The sequence below is a fragment of the Falco cherrug genome, chromosome 17 (assembly GCF_023634085.1).
Source record: "Falco cherrug isolate bFalChe1 chromosome 17, bFalChe1.pri, whole genome shotgun sequence".
NCBI classification, from domain to species: domain Eukaryota; kingdom Metazoa; phylum Chordata; class Aves; order Falconiformes; family Falconidae; genus Falco; species Falco cherrug.
This window is the reverse complement of record NC_073713.1, coordinates 1,731,731-1,751,665: the sequence shown is the minus strand read 5'-3', so window position 1 is coordinate 1,751,665 and position 19,935 is coordinate 1,731,731. Positions and strand designations below refer to the sequence as shown.

Here is a 19,935-nt window from a genome sequence, read left to right as displayed (position 1 = left end):
CCGCGGGCGTCACGGCCGGGCGGAGCCTCTCGCCATGGCAACCGCAGCCACCGCGGCGGGGCGGCCGCCCCGGGGCCTCGGCCGTCGCACGGCGCCCGCGGGCGCTGCGGGGCCCTCCGCCTCGCTGCTGCTGTTGTGGGGGTCCCCCCGCCCGGCTCCCCCGCCGTGCCCGCCGCCCCTCGGCTGGGGACGCGACCACCCGGCCCCAGGAGTCTCTCCGGCCCTGACTCAGGGGCTCCCCAGGGGCAGGGGAGAGCCCGGGCTGCGGCCCCGGGGTACTCGGGTTTCCTGACAGGAATACCCTCTCCCTGGCAGCCAGCAGCATTCCCAGTGGGCCGAGTTATTCCACACCAGGAATTTGCCTTTCCTCAGTACATCAGCCTCCCCGAATCCCGATGGGCATCGCACGAGGGTCACCTCGAGCGCCCGCCGGGTGCAGCTCTGGGCCCCACGACCTCGGGAGGGTGCCAAGGCCCTGGGACACGGCTGGAGGGCGGCCGGGGGGGCGGCAGGGCTGGCCATGCTCCGTGAGGGGCGGCTGTGCCCTTCGGGCTTGTCTGCTGTGGAGAAAGGAGGCTGAGGGACGGCCTGGCCACCCTCTGCACCTTCCTGAGGAGCCGGTGGGGAGAGCGGGGTGCTGAGCTCCTCTCCCCAGGGTCCTGTGACAGGACGTGCGGGAATGGCCCAAAGCTGCGTCAGAGGAGGTTATTAGGATATTAGGATGCATTTCCTTACGGAGAAGGCGGTCAAACACTGGAACAGGCTCCCCGGAGAGGTGATCGACGCCACAAGCCCGTCAGCATTTGACAGGCAAAACTTGAGAGGACAGTGCCCTTAATAACGTGCTTTTTACCTTGTAGCCTGACTTGGTCAGGCAGCTGGACTAGGTGACTGTTGTAGGTCCCTTCCAGCTCAGCTATTCCATCTATTTATTTCCTACACACCTGGAAAGCAAGACATTTGGAAGCTTTGTTAGGCCCTTTGACACAAAACAATCAGAGGCCGCACAGAGTTGACAGTGTAAGTGTGGGAAAGTCTAAGGCCTTTTATGCTAGATTTCCTTACTGATACTAAGTCCAGCTAGTCTGCCTCATGTTTGCAGAACTACACATTAGAGCTTGCTTTCATTTTAAAAATGCCACGTTCATTTCAACTCCCGCAGCGATCTTTCCCAGTTCGTGCCTGCCCCTCTCTGACCGCTCCCTCTCCCCTGTCCCATCTCACGCTGGAGAACTGGCGCCTTCTGACATTTCGATACCAGGAATCGCCCTGGAGGCTTCGCTCAGCCCCACTGACTAAACAAGGCATGCCCAAAAGCTGATGGCACAAGGGCACGTGTGCCTGTTGAATCAGCTGCACGTTCAGCAAGTCACAGACCTTTCAAGAACACAGGGTGCAGTGGGCGCAAAAAGCAAGTGGGAGAATGGAAGAAACAAACTTCTGGCTCTTGCTTTCCCTTTGTATACACGTCTTAGACGTAAAGCTGCCTCATACTTGTGGAAAGCTGGTTAAATTTGTTATGTGACAAACAGCAAGGAGTGTTCTGCAATGAGAACTGAAGACCTCTGTGAAAAGTTAATGTTTGTCCTTCACTGCACTTGCAGTTCATGAGATTCCTCTAAGGAATGACATTTTGAGATGACGCTACTTAGACTGCTGTGGGTAATAACTGGGCTGTTACTGTTCTATTTATCCCCTTAAGTTCTGGCAATGACTAACTGATGACTTTAGTTAGTCAGACATCCACCCTGTTAAATGATTGATAGGTGCATGAGCAAGCTTACCATAATCCTACTTGAATAGAAAATGGAGTCATCCCGAACTGCTACTTGTGAAATTTCGCTCTTGTTTCACCATATAGGATGCTACATTTTTATCGCAAATCCGAAACACTGACCAATATTTCTAGCATGATACAAGCTTGGTGTGTTAAAAGTAACTTTTTCTACATTGTGCAAAATATTGCCTGATATTCATTCTCAGTCACTTTAGTATAAATAAAATTTTTAGTAACAGAATATGTATTTGCTTCCTGCCTGCTTTCACCCCTGTAAAATCCCACCAGACGGATGCAAAATCAATTATTAAGTCAGATTTTGCGCTTGCAACAGAAAACTTCTGCAGAAACTTTCTTGTGCTGCAGACCACAAGGCCCTTTTTGGCCTGAAGGTTCAGATTACAAAACCTGTTCTTAACAACGCTGCTAGAGGAACCTGCAGCCACAACCCCCTGCTTCGCAGAGCCGCCTTTATAATGGCCTGGGGTGGCTTTTGGGGGCTGCGAGGGATGCTGAGGAGCTGCTGCAGAGGAGCTTGCCCGGGCCCCAAGCACACAACCTGTGGAGCACACGTGCCCTCTTGTGGTTAGTGTTCCTCTACCTACTACTACAGCTCTGCTGCTCTACTACACGATGTCAGAGAAATTATAAAATTACCTCGCTTTCTAATAGCTTCCAGAGAAGCTGAGCACACGCGGCTGACTTTGCCCGAGTTCAATAATAAGCAGCTCAAAAGATCAGGGCACGCGCTGAGTTGCTAAAATGTGGCTTTACGTGTTTATGCACCTAAGCTCCAACATCTGGCTTGAGTTTTTTTCCTCTCATTTTCTGTTTTTCAGTGCCTGAAAGATGTGTAGTGCCTGCCAAAGAAAAAAAAAAAAAGACAAGAGACCAAGCATACAAGAGTAAAAGCACATAGATGCACAATTGCTTGATAAAAGAACACTACTGCATTAGAAACCCCGGACATTGCAAGTGCTCAGCAATGACTATGTTCCTACGCACTAAATTCCTCTAAAGGATTTTGCTTTTCCAGGAGAAATGGTTGCTAACTGGGTGTCATTTTCAGGACAAGTAGAAGGTTTTATTTTTTAAGGGATTACTTCTCTCAGGGCTTCATCCTGCACCACTGTCGGGGGGATGAACGGTGCGAGATCGGCAGACGCTTTGTGATACTGCAGATATGCAGGGCAGAGCCATCGTGCACATCAGCCTCACCTACAACATTCAGGGAGTGAGAGAAGCAGCTGTGGCAGCGGACTGAGATATTACCATGTTTGCAGTAGAGAACAGTAGCACAGAGATCCAGAGACCTCTTCCTGCATATTTACATTGGCAGAGCACGCTCAGGGCCATGTCGTGCACCACTCATTTCTGCCGTTGTCTCAGACCCACATAAACCATTTTCTGCCAAAGCCTTTGGCACAACTTTGTTTCCTGTTGGCTTATGCAAATCGGTTCTTCTTCATCTTCCTATTTATTTATTTCCATGCAATGGAGACAAACAAACTTTTAGGGAACCCTTTCAAGGGCTACATTCATTTCAGGGGCTTCAGAGGCAGGCTTGTTTGGCAGCAAAATGTTGCTTTCCTGGATCTGGAAATACCTACCTGCAGAGCAGCAGGTGAGTAATATTTGTGTTCCTGCTTGACATGCTTCATTTGGTTGGTCACTCTCCCTCCATTACCTGGTCTTTGATCAAAGAAGAAAAAAACAAACCCAAAACCCAGATGGATTCCAACCCCAGAGTTAAGCAAATCCCCAGTTTAAAGCCAGACAAAGCAGATGTGATTCCCTGTGGTTTTAACAATATATTCTGAAGTGTTCTGGCTTCAGTCAGCATTTCACAGGTGTCAAGATTGCCTCAACCTGCACCCTTCTTTTAGCTCTGCGTTACTTTGTGTATACCTTCAGGCAAAACTCATCCAGCAGAAGACTGGCACTTCACTACCACATCACTTTTCTGTCCATCACAGTGTACACATGGTGTCCTAAACAAAGGACTCGTACCGAAAACATTCAACCAGGGAAAGGGGATGAGCAGAAAGCTTTCCTTGCCACAATACTGCAGGCTATTAAGTAAGGTGTTTGGCTGAGAAATCGTAGACTCATAGAATGGTTTGGGTTGGAAGGGACTTTAAGGATCATGTAGTCCAACCCCTCTGTCGTGAGCAGGGACACCTTCCGCTAGAGCCGGCTGCTCCCAGCCCCGTCCAGCCTGGCCTTGGGCACTGCCAGGGATGGGGCACCCACAGCTGCTCTGGGCAGCCTGGGCCAGCATCTCACCACCCTCACAGTGAAGAATTTATTCCTCATATCTAATCAAAATCTACCCTCTTTCAGTTGAAAGCCATTCCCCTTTGTCCTGTCGCTACACGCCCCTGTAAGAAGCCCCTCTCCAGCTTTCTGGTGGCCCCTTTGGGTGCTGGAAGGTGCTCTAAGGTCTCCCCGGAGCCTTCCCTTCTCCAGGCTGAGCAACCCCTGCACCCAGGCTGTCTTACATGGCAATCTTCAAGATTGCTTAAGACTCCACTAAGTAAATCTGAACTAAGGATGTGAGAAGTCCAGACAGGGCTATAAAGCTTGAAAATGTCCCTTGACTGTTTAAATCAAAACACTGAGGACTAACTTCAGTAACCTGTAGTCTTGTCTTACTGCAGTAAGTACTCCTGTGTTCAGAAGTCCTGTGCTTGACCGAGACCTATGGACAAAAGCTTTGCTGGAAAGTTGATATAATTGCAAGTAATACAGAATGGCAAAACTTGGGGTGGAATTTTTTTAGACATAGATAGATAAACAGGTATTTACTGTTTTTATTTGGCTTGTGAAAAGGTCAGACACGATCTGACAAAGTAAAAAAGATATACACAGGGCCAGGTACCAGAACTGCTCAACTAAACCCTATCTTTAATCAAATAATTTTTTATACATAATGACTTAGTCTAGACATGCTTCAAAATTGCTGCACAGATCTGCTGGACAATAAAATTAAAATTTTGTCAATTACAAGGCCTCATTAGTGTAATCTCAGAATCACTTCAGAGTCACTCATTTTTAGATTTCAGACATCCCTGGAAGCCTGCAAAATGCTGTTATTTGTTTTTCACATGGGACTGAGACACGCAGTAGTTAAGATCAGACTGAGACAGAGTACAGAGCTGAATCCAAATGGCTCCAGGTACACAATAATGTCCTAAATGCTTTATTTTCTTCAGTGCAGATGTCCAGCTTTCCAACATTCAATGTACTTGGTTCTCTACGTGGCACTCCCTTCTTGGTTCAATGGGATACAATCAAATAAAACTCCATTTTTAAGGAACAGCTCCATTGCTGGAATAATTGAAAATAGAGTAAATGCAGACAAAACAAAATGTGCTGGTTTACTCAAAGCTGAACATATTTGCCTTGAGAATATATAAACCAGTGTATGAAACAGCTGAGATACCAGACCAGACAGGGCAGATAAATCTTAATGGCTTAGCTTCGCAGTGCTTTGTACACGCACACAGCTACGAACATGCAAAGATCCCTAGCAAGAAGCCGTACAGCTCTGAATGCAAACCTCTAAACATATTCGCGACTTCAGTGTTAACAGCTGGACTCAATTCACATAAGAAACTCAGACTAGCTCTGTACCAAAAAAAAAAAAATCCAGTGCCCAAACTGTTGCTATCAGTACTTCATGGCCACTGACTTTACCTTAGAATCTACCACTTGCTTCAGAACTTGTGCTCCAGACTCCACACGTCCATGTAGCACCAACGCGTTCAGGTAAGGACAACTACCTTTAATAAGCAGAACGTGCAAACCAACGCTGTGTTGTCCGTCTATAGCCTGAGGCACCTGGGGAGCACAGGCATGGGTTGTGCCTGTCCATTTCAGTGGGAGGAATCTTTTACTTATAAATGTATTTCCCGTTTTTCAGATCTCAGTATTAACATCAAACATCTTACAGAAAGAGTCCTTTATGGGACCAAGAGCATGTGCTTATTGGAGAAATCTGAATTCCCTTCCTATCCCTTTCCGAAAGCTTGGGTAATTGCAAGTACTTCCAACTTCTTGTAAGTAACTTTTACAATGGAATTCGGCTAAAGCAAACCCATGACATTCGCTCTGAGCACATTCAAGTCAATATGAATCTCAGTTTTTATCCAGATTCCTGTTACACTTGGCTGCACTGACAAATGCAGCAGTGCACAGACCTTGCCACAGGAGTTAGCTCCAAGCTCCCGTGAAGGTCGCTGAGTCCTTTTAACTGTGAGACAAACATTTATGTCACATGAACAAAATACGTATCAGAAAGCCCTAGCCAAAACCGAGCTAATTGCAATCCCAGGTTGTCAGCACTGCTCCCGTGTCCCCTTTGCTATGTTCTTCCCAGCAAACGTATACAGTGATGCTCTCTGCATTACATGGCATAGGAAATTACAAGCTTATAAGGGAGATGCTGGAAAGTCCTCTGTCTAATGCATGGAAGATGAAAACTTGTCCACGTGATGAGCTCAAAATCAAAGACATCTAGTTACTTAAGAATCCATGCCGACGGGCAAATTCTGCACCTTCTTGATTCCAAGTAAAGTTGTGCAGTATTCAGCTTGCTGTGGGTAAGCCCAGGTGTCTCTTCACCAAACCACAGCTAGGCGAGTGCAGTTTAAAGAAAATATTTGGCACCCAACTTTTCATTTTGTTGCCTTTCTGCATTCACAGTAATAAATGACATTATCCTCCCAAGCAGAAAAGACAGCGCTCTGAATTTTTTTGATATGCACGGGACCACCTTTCTCTCTTTTCCAATATACATTCCTTATTCTTGTGATACAAGGGGTCTCTTGAAGTATTAAAACATACCAATGACCAAGTTAAATTCAGTTGATCTTGGAACAGTTCACCACAGGTGTCTTTACCTTCCTACATCATGGATCTCATATTTATGTGCAGTTGACTAAAATAACTATACATTATCTGTTCACTCAAGAGAAATTTAAACTCAGTGCAAAAACTCTTAAAATATCCCGTTAGCCCGGTCTGACTCTATACACCTCAGAGAGGATAAAACTCCAGCCTGAAGTTGTTTCTGCAGACATTCGGACAGGTCCTCCATCCCACTTCCATGCAAATGATTCCTCCTAGCTTCTTAACAACTTTAATACATGTGCTGCAGATAACAGAAACAGAGATAATGTTCTGAAGAAAAACCCTTAGCGCGAAGGATCGTCTCTTGTCTCTTTCCCTTAGGAGTCCAGCAGTGACTCACAGACTCTGAATTTTTTCCCTGAGGTAAACAGTGTTGCTTCGTGTTCCTGCTTGTTCCTATCTAACAGGAAAAAGTCTCATTTCACCTGTATTTATATTTAGTTGTGTGGCAGTTGCTATGCCCTGCCGCCATTCATTTCTACTCCTCCAAAGGTGCAGGAAAATGGGAGGTATCTAATATTGGCTTCAAAATGACGCCTTAAAAACTATGGTAAATTAAGACGCCATTCCCTTGTGCTGCCAGAGAGGAAATTCTGTGGACTGTCCTCAGTACCTCACCTTAACACTTCTTTAATCTACATACTGGAATATGTGAAGTCCCTGTAAATAGAAACCAGATAATTTATTATGAGTGATTAGCATGCCACTTCAGTTTACCTGTCAAAATGCTGTTTTTTATCCAATTCTTTACGTTCAACTACTGTGTCATAAATTCCATCTCTATGGAGATTAACATCGGGATGTCAGTCTTCATGGAATGCAGTATCTGTCATAGGCCCAAGGAGAAAAAAGAGCTAGAATAAAACTGCAACTGGTTATTCCTCCTGTAAGAGAGGAAGTGGTACTCAATTTGTCATTTAGGCCAAATTAGCACATCTTTGTAATTACAGGCTTCTGTAATTCCCCAAGAGAAAGCAGAATGCTTTGGAGTACCCCATTCCCTTCCTTTATCATTGCAGAGAAGCCCCGTGTTCCTTGCTTTGCAACTCCTTTTGCTAGTGGGAGAGGGAGCAGAGCTCACCTTGTGACACCAAAGAACTTGCTGGGATTCTTTAAAACCCAACCTAATGGCATAAATAACGCGGTTATGCACTGTGACTCGTGTACGCTGCCTTGGTGGTAAGAACTAGAAGGGGATGAAGCAGACACCTATGAGAATCCAGGTGTGACAGTGGTTGACTTTTAACACCTTTGTGTTAAGTCAGAGTTAAGTAGGTCAATTAAATAAGTAGGGATTTTGGATTGTCTTTTAGTTTCAAAGGCAAATCTCTGGAGTGCCAAAAAAACCCCCCCAAAACCAACAGTAAACCAAAATCAACAGTATTAACAAGCCATTCCTGGAGCAAAGGGCTTGATGCAAAGCAAAATATACACATTCTTTTCAGTCTGGATCTTTAAAAAAAGCATATCTCTTAAAAAAGAGAAAAATATAGGGACAATGCAAAACCAGGATATACATCACATATGCTAACGTTAAAACACGTGCATACGGCGGGCAGGTCAGCTTGTACTGATATTCACTTTGTCATCCATAGTCCAGGCTTTTTTTTTTGTCCATTTCCTTAATATCCATAAATCTCATTCTCCACCCAGGCTGATTCCTGGCTCCTCCCCACACGATCTCCGCACAGCTCATAGATATCGTTGGTCACAAAGCCACTGCCAGTACTGGCCAAGGTCACAAAGCCACTGGTTGATGTGTTCATTGCAGCATCGTCATCATCCCTGGAGAGGCTGTCAAGCACCTTATCTTCCTGCATCCGGAAGGAAGAATTCTTAGTGTCAGGCCTGGTTCCAGCCAGATCTGCTTCTGATTGCGTCTTGATTACTTTGTAAATATCCAGATTTGGGCTGTTCCTCCTGGGGTTAGACAGCCATGCATCTTCCTCCTTTGGGCTTGCATCTATTCGCTCCTGCCTCCTTAGGGATGGAGGAAAGAGCACAGGTCATAATATGCTTTTTTACAGAGGCAAATACAAAATAAACCCACACCTCTCTTACACTAATGATGACTCCCGAGGAAAGCTGACGCTCACAGCCTGAGTCGCCCTGTCCTGCTTTCAGCCAGGACAGAGTTAGTTTTCTTCTTAGCAGCTGGTGCAGCACTGCATTTTGGATTTGGTGTGAGAGCAAGGTTGATAGCACACGGATGATTTTGGTTGCTGCTGGGTAATGTTTATCCTAAGCCAAGGACTTTTCAGTTTCTCAGACCCTGCCAGGAGAGGGCTGGAGGGGCACGGGGAACTGGGAGAGGACACAGCCAGGACAGCTGACCTGAGGTAGCCGAAGAGATATTCCATACCACTGAACATCACGCTAAGTATAAAAGCTGCGGGAAGCAGGAGGAAGGGAGGGATGTTTGGCGTTATGGTGTTGGTCTTCCCAAGTCCCTGTTACGTGTGATGGAGCCCAGCTTTCCTGGAGATGGCTGAGCACCTGCCTGCCCATGGGAAGGGGTGAATGAATCCCTTGTTTTGCTTTGCTTGTGTGCATGGCGTTTGCTTTACCTATTAAACTGTCTTTACCCCAACCCATGAGTTTTCTCACTTCTTTCCTATTCTCTCCCCACCCCATCCCACTGTGGGGGGAGTGAGCGAGCAGCTGTGTGGTGCTGGGTTGCCGGCTGGGGTTAAACCACGACACACAGGTTCACTCACCTCTTCACAGAGAGCCAAAAGCAGAAGATGGCTGTAATGACCATCAGGAGAAGCAGCACAGGAATGCTGGGAATAAGGATGTAGGCAAGACTCTGAACAGGTCCTAGGGGTAAAAATGAAATTCCGGCTTTTATTCACTTCCAGTTGTATTTGACATGTACAGAACTTCCTAAAAAACCTGACAGTTCCAAATGACAGCATCATCACACCTCAGTGGGCGTTACGACCTCAGTTGTTAACGATCTAGCAGTATCTACTTCTTCTCAAAGGCAGCAAATTAACAGAGACCAACCACCTAGTTAAGCAGGTTAAAGCCAAATAAGCTCGAATCTTCAAGATGAGGAACCAACAAGCCTCACTGTAAGAAGGCAGCAATAGTGCAAATCCTTCAGACATGCTATCTTTAAAAAGCTTAGGAACCCTCAGCCAAAAGATTTCAGAGAGCAAAATGTCTTCTTTGATCTCTGAGTTTGTAGGGGGGGAAGTCAGTGTGGTAGGAAGAAACCAAAAGGTTTTCATAGTTACTAATAAACTTACAAACAAAACATTAACAATTTAGACATCCAAAAGTGATTCAATAAATCAAAAGTCCCTTTTTCAGACCCCGAATATTTCGCACAGCTTTAGATTTAGAACATTGCGGTAGCCAAAGCGATTGGTTTAGGTTTGTATTGGAAAATAATTGAGGGAAGTTTTGTTTTGGTTTGGTTTGGTTTTTTTTCAGGTGCTGGTGTCTAAATTAGTCTTCTAAATCTAGGGTCACACACTTCAGACTGAAATGTTGACCGTTTGCAGCCACACGTGAGGAACGTGGGCCTGCACAGTTAGAGAACAAGGTGGCTGTTGAATGCACAACATACCTTTGGCTTCTACAACTGTTACATTAGCGTCTTTCTTACGGCGTTCTTCTGGGAATACTGGGTTTAACGGCTCTGTTGCGGCACCTGGAAAGAAGCAGCTTAATTAATATTACAGATGTTATTTGGAAGAATTTAAGAATCATCAAAAGCGAGGGTGAGAGGAGATGGAAGAGGCTGCCAGCTGCAAAGATGTGTAAGGTGGGCTAGTATTCTTCTGCTTAGGTTTGTGCGGCGTGACCAGCAGTCCCAGATCCTGCATCTACTACAGCAAGACTGTGTTCCTGCAGAATGCATTATGGAATAGCACGAGGAAAGTGCCAGCTGCAGCGCAGCTTCTTGCTTAGGAAGTTTTCAGTCTGGGAGTGTCCTTGGCAATGAATGTAATACGGAGTATTTCTACTGAAAGTTAGCATATCATTTAAAAAAAGCCCCAAACAAATACCTGTAACTTACCTCTTTGAGAATTATCTATTGGAGCATCTGTTGGTTTCTCTGAAAGAAAAAAAAGATATGCACAATTGCCTCATAAGCTTGAGCAGGGAGACCAAATGTATTGAATATAGTCTAATCACATCAGCACCCTTCTTGAGTGTTCTCTCTCCCTCAGGCTGCCTTTGAGACCGCAAATACTTTAGAAAAAATCCTCTGACAATTCGTGTAGACTCACAAGCCAAGTAGCTACACATAGTAAGATACTGAGGTTGCTTTCCCCAGGACTTGCATAAATTTAACTGTATGTCTCCCACTAGATCTTTGCAGTGAAGCTAAGCAAGGGTTTCCCTATCCGTTACTGCAATCTCCTCATACCTCCTTTCGGGGACTGCGAGCAGGTTGGTTTTTAAAGCTACAGAATGACTCATTACCAAGAGGATATTTGCAAATGAAGTTATTTTTCATGTTGCATCTGTCATCGTTCCACTGAAACATGTAAGGACCTCCGACACCTGGTGGGGCAGATGGCTGGTGGTACATCACAACACAGATTTCACTCCCACAGGATGGCTCATCTACATACCAGTTCCTAAGAAAATACAACAAACGTGTCAAGCAAGACTTGACGTCACTTCCCACGGTACTGCAGAAGCTCAGATGGGAATACAGCATGCAGGGCACCAGAGAGGGCAGAATCAAAGCGGATTACAGCTCAGCCCACCCCCCTCCACCCTCACCTCCTGCCAATTCCAATCTGTAAAAGTAGGAACAACAATACAATGATTTACAGTGTATCTTCTCTTTTGGGAATTCTTACTTTTCAAAGAAACCTCGGCCAGCAAGGTGTTCAACAAATATCAGGGAGTGAAGGGTTGAGTACCTCACTGCCTGAATGTCCCCTGCGAGGCCGAGTAAAAGCTCAGGAGCCCATGGACTTCCTCTACACGGTTTTAGACCTGTGCAAAGTCATCTGTCGGAGTGATTTTTGCTTTCTAGCCTCAGTGCCCAACGCCTGCAAAATTTGACTAGAGGATCTTTAAGGTCACTTCCAACCCAAACCATTCTATGATTCCTTGACTTAAGAAGAAAATGAAAAAGCTAAAGCAAGATCTGGTTTTGTCTGTCTAGAAAAACACTAATATGCATAAAACTTGTCTTGTGGACAATTTTTTTTTTTTTTTTAAGTAATAAACTTCACCACCAGAAAACTGTGTGAGCCCTTCCAAGCAGTACACAGGAAGACCTCGCTGCTTAGTGCTCTGTAATACGCTCATCACTGAAGAAGCATTTTAGGCACCACAGAGAAACCTTCTACGGCTGTGTCCTGATTTTGAGAAAGTCTTCAATACCTACTGATTTTGGAACAAGCAATGTTCTGCATGCCAAGCACTGGCTGAGAGCCGATCCATACAATATAGAGAATTCCAGATATACCAAGGTATTCAACATGGGGAACCCCCCCCACATGTTGAAGCAGTATTTTTTCAATCATTACAATGCTGTATTTCTCCTTTGCTTTGTTCATCCCCTAGTGCCCCCTCGCTGCCATGCCCCTGACCTTTCCCTTGGCTTTGTCATGTACCATAAATAACCTGTGTCTCACCAACGAAAGGCAATAAAGCAGCAGCAGATCTGGTTCCAGCTTCCTATGACCTACCCCCAGCATCTGAACCACAGCAGAAACTTTAATATATTGATCAGTACTAACAGCAGATCTGTTTTATTCATTCCTGCACAGAGTGACTACAATTTTTATGGGATCCCCAAGCATAAAGTTCACAATAACGAGGTATTTTTACACATGTCCAATATAAAGAAGAATGCAAAGGCAGACTCGTCATACATTTGACATGTTGCCATAAATTATTTAAGAATGTTTGGGTTATTTCGTGAAATTTGCAGTTCAACCACTGTAAATGCAGCAAGAAGTTCAGGATAATGACTGAACATTGTATAGTCTGATTTTTTAAAATTAATCACAGGTTCAATAGCAAATACCTACCAGGCAAAAGAGTCTTGAACCTGAAGTTCCCTGTAGAGCTGGCACCCTGTTGCTAGGGCTTTCATCAACCTGGCGATGTTTAGAGCAGATTTTCTACTTCTGTACCACAGAAAGGCAGACCTTGTAGGCCTAGAGCTAAGAATATCTTTTGTGTAGAAAACTGACTCACGATTGAAATCAAATCATTATTTAGCAGAACGTTTGAGGCTAAACGCATTTCGATTCCATACTGAACAGAAATGTGAAAGTAGTGAAAACAACTCCAGCAACCTTGTACTGGTTGTAAATGCTGTTGCCTTTATATTTTAAAGAAAATGCTGTGGTTCTGCTCGCTTTAAGACAAGGAAGTGTAAATCTAGTAAGTGTTGTGACATTTTTTTCACATCTACAGCAAATACTGCAGCTCTCCAATGTTACTGTCCCGCAGGAAAGAAGTGCTGCTCCCTCAGCAGGTACAATGAGAAGGGCCCATCGCTCAGGACATCAGGAACAAGACTTCAGGGGATCCGAGGCGCAGGAACCTTCAGGTCAAAGCACTTATTTTGTACTTGCCTAACTGGAGATTTTAAAAGACCGGATCGCTTGTTTTTCTACCTCTTTTTAGCAATCAAAAATTATCAATCTAGCCCAAGCTAGACACTCTAGGTGTCTGATATAGAGCAACAGAGAGCAAGCAGGGTCTCTAGACTGCGGTAACTTACTTGCCTATTGCTTATGTCTGGATGGGATGAATCGCTCTCTGGAGATACCACCACTCTTTAATGACTGCAGAAGGAACACAGACGACAGCTGGGACAACACTGCTTGATTCTTTTGAAATAATCCTCTCTGATCGCTAACGGCAGGTGACAGTCCCTGACCTATAAATACTCTTCCCAGTCTCACTCACAGGTACTCACCGAAACTTGGATGAACTGCCATCTGACCAGGAGTAGAGGTTCTGACACTCCGTACTATTGTCTACCTTCTCCTTTTTCCTCCTAAGCCCTATCCAAAAATCTCCATCAGAAGCTAAGAGACTCTCAATGAATTTTTCAATCAGTCTTTGCTCTGCTTCTGTTTCGATGCTGACTAGATGTCCACCGTCAGCTCTGCAGGCGAGGTGTGCTTCCTCATAGCTGACCCTGCGTGAAGCATCATGAAAATAAACGACTTTGTAGCATGGTCGCTGTGTTCCACCCCGGCAAACCGTCTGTCCTGCAGGAACGGAAAGAAACCTGTTAGAGCAACTATGACTGTTAGTACCAAAAATAGATGCTAATAGTTCAGGTTTTTTGAGTTTTGCACTGTACAGGAGTTTGTATGGAAAACAACACAGGTAAAAAGCCTCTTGTATTACTGGACTGGGGAAAGGCACCTCCAAACTTTGCTCACTGCACGTAACAGCTTAGGCTGATCCGCATGGCACTGCTCTTCACGTCCTGCATTTCTCCGCTCCCTCAGGAATTTTCAGCGATTTGAAGACACTTGGAGCTCCTTACAGAGACGCGATGCTGTGCCAGAGCAGAAGCTGACATGTGCAACCTTTTAGAGTTCCTTTACAAGATTTCAAGGAGGCTTTTTTAAAATAATTATTGTTATTTTAAAAGGAATTTAAATGGCTAAAATTAGAGATCCCCTCCACAAGCAGAGATAACAATGATTTATCTTTGGGGGTATACGCAGTAAGTTTCATGGGGTATATACTGCAGTGGACAGAGATGTGTCCACCTGGTCCAACAGTGAGCATCACCCCACGCTGTGGTGGTACCCACCGCCCGAGGAGCAAATGCGTGTTTTCAGACCGTCATAAGCCGAGGACTTTCTCACGCAGGAAGCAGCATGGCTTATTTTGATGAGAAGGAAATTAAAGACCAAAGTGAAACGAGACATAATCTAAAATTATGCACTTGTATGCTTCTCAGCAGAAGAGTCCCAATATTTAGACTTGTGGAAACAAACAGTTTTGTTTAACTCGGTAAATATTTCTTTTCAAACACACAGCAGGCACAATCTGCTAACCTACATGTTTTTACGGAAGAAAAACATTTAGCATGATTTGTAACGCACTCAGAACGAATGGGATGTGAGCACAGGTCCGTACAAACCCCTCCATGGGATACATGCTGGCTTTTCTTTATTTTTGCAGTTTCCTGCCATGGCCAGTCTAAGAGTGGGAATTTAAAACACCTTTTGCACTGGAATTTTTGAACAGTTAAGTACGTGAAATCACAGAGTCTGCTAACATTTTACCCAGAAATTAAATAAAGTTAGATTAAGCTGACTAAACTATTAAACATACATCTCCAGGCATAACCTGTGTTTCTCTCGGTAACTGAGCACACATGCAGGCTTGGTCCAAACAGCAAAACCCCCTTACCTCTCCTGAGGGATACGTCCACTGCTGTTGTGAGGGGCATGAGAAAAACACAATGCATTAAAAAACTGCAGCAACTGTCTAGAAATAGCGTCACAAACTGCACTCAGGTTCTTTTCCGATAAACAAACTCGGTTTTTTTCCCCCATTAACTGGCAGAAAATCTCTGTCTTACCAGCGAAATCTGCCGTTGCTTTCAGCTCATGAAAAATTTATTGTAGTTGATGACTGCCTAGACTTCGCTGCTAGTTAAGTTCCCAAATATATTTTGGGTAACAGGACAACTGGATACGTGGATGCAGACAGGCTTCCTTGTGTTTTCCCCGTATCTCCTCACTGCCTGCACGAGATGTGCCACAGCCTGACTGCAGGGAGCCTCGGTCATGCAAGACAAGGGATGTGTCAGTGTTCCTGGGAAGTGGAAAACTCAGGCAAAGCAACACATCCCCAGCTGCCAGCTGCCCCCCCCACCCCACCCCCACCCCCGCAGGAGCCCTACTGCAGACAGGAGCGGGGCACAACGACAAACGTAGTTATAGATGCAACGAAACGATTTGCCTCAGGTTGGAGCAACACGCACATTACTCACAGGTGACAGTGTGCAGGCTCCCGGCTGAAGGCACCAACCTGTCGGGGCACGGGGCGCCCCCCCCGCCCCCCCCGTGCCCGGGGCCCGCCCGGCTGGGTGCTGCACCCACGGCACGGCCGGTCCTGCCTCCAGCTGCTGCACATCTGGCCGCGCCAGCGGCGCCTGCCGGGGGGCAGCATCCCCCCGCGCCCAGCCGGGGGGCGGCCCGGCAGCCACAGGGGCTCGGGGGGCGGGGGGGCGGCAGGGGGGCCCGGGGGGGACCTGGGGGGCGGCTGCCAGCCGGGGCAGCGCCGGACACTCCCGGCACCGGGACTCTTCGGCAACGCCCGAGGCAGCGCAGCCCCGTACCCCAGCGCCCACCCCGCTCCCGGGGACCCCCAGGGGACCCCGCGGGGACCCCCCCCCCCGGCCCCTTACCGCCCAGCCGCCGGGCCCCCGCCGCCCAGCCCAGCGCGGCCGCGCACAGCGCCGCGGCCACCAGCATCCTGCCCGCTCCCCGGCGTCTGCGGGGCGCCCGCCCCCGCCAGCCCGGCCCCCGCCGGGACCCCCGCCCCCGCCCTCCGTCCCGCCCACCGGGGCCGCGGGCCACCCCCCCGCCGGGACACCCCCCCCTACCCCGCCGCACCGGGGCCGCGGGCCAGCGGGCCGGCCCCCCCCGGTACCCCTGTTCCCCCGCCCATCCTTCCTCCTCCCCCCATCCCCTTCCCTCCCTCCCGCCCCCACCCCCCCCATCCCGCCTCCTCCCTCCATCCCGCCCCCGGGGCCGCGGGCCGGCCCCCCCCGGGGGTAGGAGGTGGCAGCGGCAGAGCCCCCCAGCCAAAGCCCGGGGGAAGACAGAGGGACCCCCCCACACACACCGCGAGGAGGGGGGAACCCGCCCCACCGCTGCGCATCCTTGCCCGGCGCCCCCCTCCCCCGCCCCGGCCGTGCGCGCAGGGGCCGCTTCCCCCCCCCCCCCCCCCCCCCCCCCCCGCCGCAGGGCGGGGGGGCACCGGTACCACACGTGGGTCTCCGACACCAGCGGCTCCCCCCCCGCCCCCCCACGGGCAGCTGCCTTTGGGAAGCTGCTCCAGAAGCCGGGAACTCGGTTCCCGTTATTTTTAGGCGCCCCCCCGGCGGAGGCAGGGCGGTGTGCCCGTGTCCCGCAGCCCGCCCCGCGCCTCCCAGATTCCAGGGGTTTTTCCAGGTTCCAGGAAGGGGCAGAACAGCAAAAGCAGCGAATACAGGAGCTGTGGGAGTCCCAGGTTCGGCTCAGACTGATGCTGCCTGTGGCCAATGCTTTAAAACAGGAGATCAATGATTTGATGGAAGTTTGGAAACCTGGACCAGCTCTTGAGAGTCCAGTTGGAGAAACTATTTCTGCTTAAATAGAGAAAGATCCTTCAAAATACCATTAAGACGCTCCCCCCCAGGCCACCAAAAGTCGGGAACGTCACAGGTGGGTGCTGGTGCTGAGCTAACCTGGTGACTCTGCAGTGTGGATGTGACACGTGCGCATCGATGATGTTCTAAAACTGAACGTTTCTTAAGCCCTTGGTCATCAAGGCTCAGATGTAATAAATTTAATAAATAACTAGACACCTGAGCAACTTTACAAACGCAACTCTACTGCTTTCATGAGCTTCAATGAGGACTAAGGTTTTAGTGAGACAGTTTTGCATTTAATTTTGTGACTATAATAATTCAGAGGGAGTTTGAGCCTCAACAAGCAGCTCTTGGCATACGTTGTTCATCGCTGTAGCGCCAAGACAACACGCAGCAAGAGGACAATACAAACCAGTGCTTCCAAGACCAACAAAAGCGCATTAAGAATGAATAGTTTACCGAGTAAATAATTGCATCATTTCAGATGGTTTTGAATTAAGCATTTCTTTTAACTTTAACAAAAAAAAAAAAAAAAAGAAATTTCTGGATAGGCTGACAAGCTGCGGCAGGCAGTCTGCAGCTTTTGTCCCGTTCATGCCATGTTTCATTAGGAGCAACTACTATGGAATTAAATGAGGAACGGACGTGGCCTGAAGTCCGAAGCAACATGGTTCGGATGGCAGGATATTTTTTCTGGGACAAAGAAACCCTTTAGTTCTCTCCATCAGACAATTCAGCTGAACTATTTCAGGGCCTTTACTGCTTCTTGATCCCTGAGATCCCCTTCAGACCCTGCTGCAAACAGCAGAACAGCGTCAGATGAAGGAAATTGTTGATGGGGCTGATCTACGTGAAATGTCACTTGGACACACTGGTGTCCTGAAAATCGGCTGGGTTTGGACTTTTTGGCCGGTTCTGCAAAGAGTCGGTGTGAAATAGCTGCCAGGGTGCAGAGTTCTTTAGCCTGGTCTGTGTCATCACGTTGGGTACTTACATGTGTACCTAAACGTGGAGATGCCTTGGAAGCGCCTGGCTGCGTGTAGAAAGCAAACCCCACCGAACACTGCTCCAGAGAACCCACAGAAAAGATTGCCCACCCGAGTACTGGAACTTATGGAAAAGTTCACTGAGGAAAACCTCAAAGGCAACATACGAGCTGACAGAAAATCCACATTTTGCCAGCTGAAGTATGGCACAGGATTCATATCCTGAATTCCTCAGCAATTCCTGCAACAAAGCAGTTGAATAAAACCCTTTCAACATGCACGTACTGCATTCGTCTAATTATATTGCTAAAGGTACATAACTTATTGGGAAAATTTTTGAAAGCTATTCCAGTTGAATTCCCAATAGGGATGTAATTATATATCAGTACAGAAGTGCTTAATGCCTTTCTGTAAGGAAATTTTTTTTTCTTTTTATTAGTATGCACAACTTTACATTGATAAATCCGTAGCAATTTGTAGATTTAAAGCGATAGAAATTCACACCCCCCCTGTGCTGCCAGTTAAACGAAGCTAAAAACCCCAAAGCACTAAACTATTCCAGCTATTTCCTCTGAGCACTGTAAGGAAGAAATCATTGTGTCTATTTTTAAACACTTGGCAAATGAAGGCCTATGAAAATACATACACAAATCATGAGTGCTGAGATTGGGGAAAAAGATGAGCAACCAGGAAAAAAAGGACCTTCTGGAGGAATAAAGAAAAGTGCGTTCTGTCCAGGGAGAATATTTTGACAAATGTAGCGCTTCTCAAAATAGGAAATATTTTCTCAGCCATCCACCTGAGTTGCCACTGGAAATGAGGATCATTTTGGTCAATACAGCCTATGAATATTTGACGAGACGTTAGTAAGAGCGGTGTGATCACATTTCCTAGTAACGAGTGCTAATGGCCCATTGCAAAAAACAGATATTCTAATTAAATACAGTAGTAATCAAGACCCTGCGCTCTGGGTGTTTGCTTCAGTAAACACAGCGACGTGTATTTTCCAGATTAAAATGTTTAAAAGAAAAAAAGGTAATAGTTTAATAAACTGGGCTGCGGTTTTCTTCAGAGGCCATAAGGTGCTGCGTGAGGCGCGGATCTGAACTCTCCCCTGCGATCGACCATCGCGTCAGGCAAAACGCTCCCCAGTCGTCCTTGGCACAGCTCCAGGGCAGCCGAAGCTTTCCCTCTGGAAGGATCTGGTGATGGAAGGAGGGATTCTGTGGGTTCTTCCCTTCTACCTGCTCCTGCAGCGGCTCACCTCGGCAGCCGTTACACCTTCAGCCTCCTCAGTTGTTCCAGATGCTTCTATTTTTCTTTTGTAGCTAACGTCGGAGGTTAATAGTCATTCTGGAAATGAGTTCCCCCTAACGGCTGGTATTTTCCTGAGATATTTGCTTGCAGAATGAATTGTTGACTGTCCCTTCCCAGCTTTCCTATCCATAGGTTAAACGGGAAGGCAGATGTAAGCGCGGATTCACTGCTCAGCCTTCACGTCGTGGGCATTCACCGACACCACCTCGCTTAAACGGGTGCCAGGATGAGAAAAATGGCTTCACTTAAAGAATTTAAATGGGTTCATTAAAAGGAAGAAATTGCTGAATCAAGGGCTGTGAGGTACTTTGTCAGCACTTTCAAAGGCGAGGCAGGTTTTAGGTATAAAGAACAATTCCATGGAAAGTGTGGCTGTTCTTAACTCCTCATGCTGTTGCTCGGCCTGTGGCCCAGGTGCACCCTCAGGACTGCCCTCATGGCAAACATCTGACTGACACAACTGTTCCAGGAAGGAGATTAAGATTTTTGGGGTGGACAGGGCAGTGCTGATGTCCTTTAAGGGCAAAAGCGACTGCATCAACTCCACAGCACAGGGTGGGATGTGTTAGCTGTGAACGGCAAAAGAATCAGCTAAAAAATTAATGTACAGGGGCGGGTAA

The 19,935-nt window shown here is 47.1% G+C and overlaps 1 protein-coding gene across 2 annotated transcripts; it reads right to left on the bottom strand.

Moving 5' to 3' along the window:
* Positions 1-4,950: 4,950 nt before the first annotated feature.
* Positions 4,951-16,140, bottom strand: LAYN (layilin). 2 transcript variants are annotated; one of them, XM_055695854.1, is made up of 8 exons: positions 16,065-16,132; positions 15,062-15,085; positions 13,602-13,899; positions 11,132-11,289; positions 10,722-10,760; positions 10,269-10,352; positions 9,409-9,511; positions 4,951-8,671 (listed from the first exon to the last, which is right to left on the bottom strand). In XM_055695854.1, the coding sequence occupies exons 1-8, from the start codon at positions 16,129-16,131 to the stop codon at positions 8,314-8,316; spliced, it is 1,131 nt and encodes a 376-aa protein (XP_055551829.1). In that variant the 5' UTR covers position 16,132; the 3' UTR covers positions 4,951-8,313. The 2 variants fall into 2 exon arrangements, with proteins under 2 accessions (XP_055551829.1, XP_055551830.1); XM_055695855.1 differs by lacking the exon at positions 15,062-15,085 and having other exon boundaries at positions 16,065-16,140.
* Positions 16,141-19,935: the final 3,795 nt, after the last annotated feature.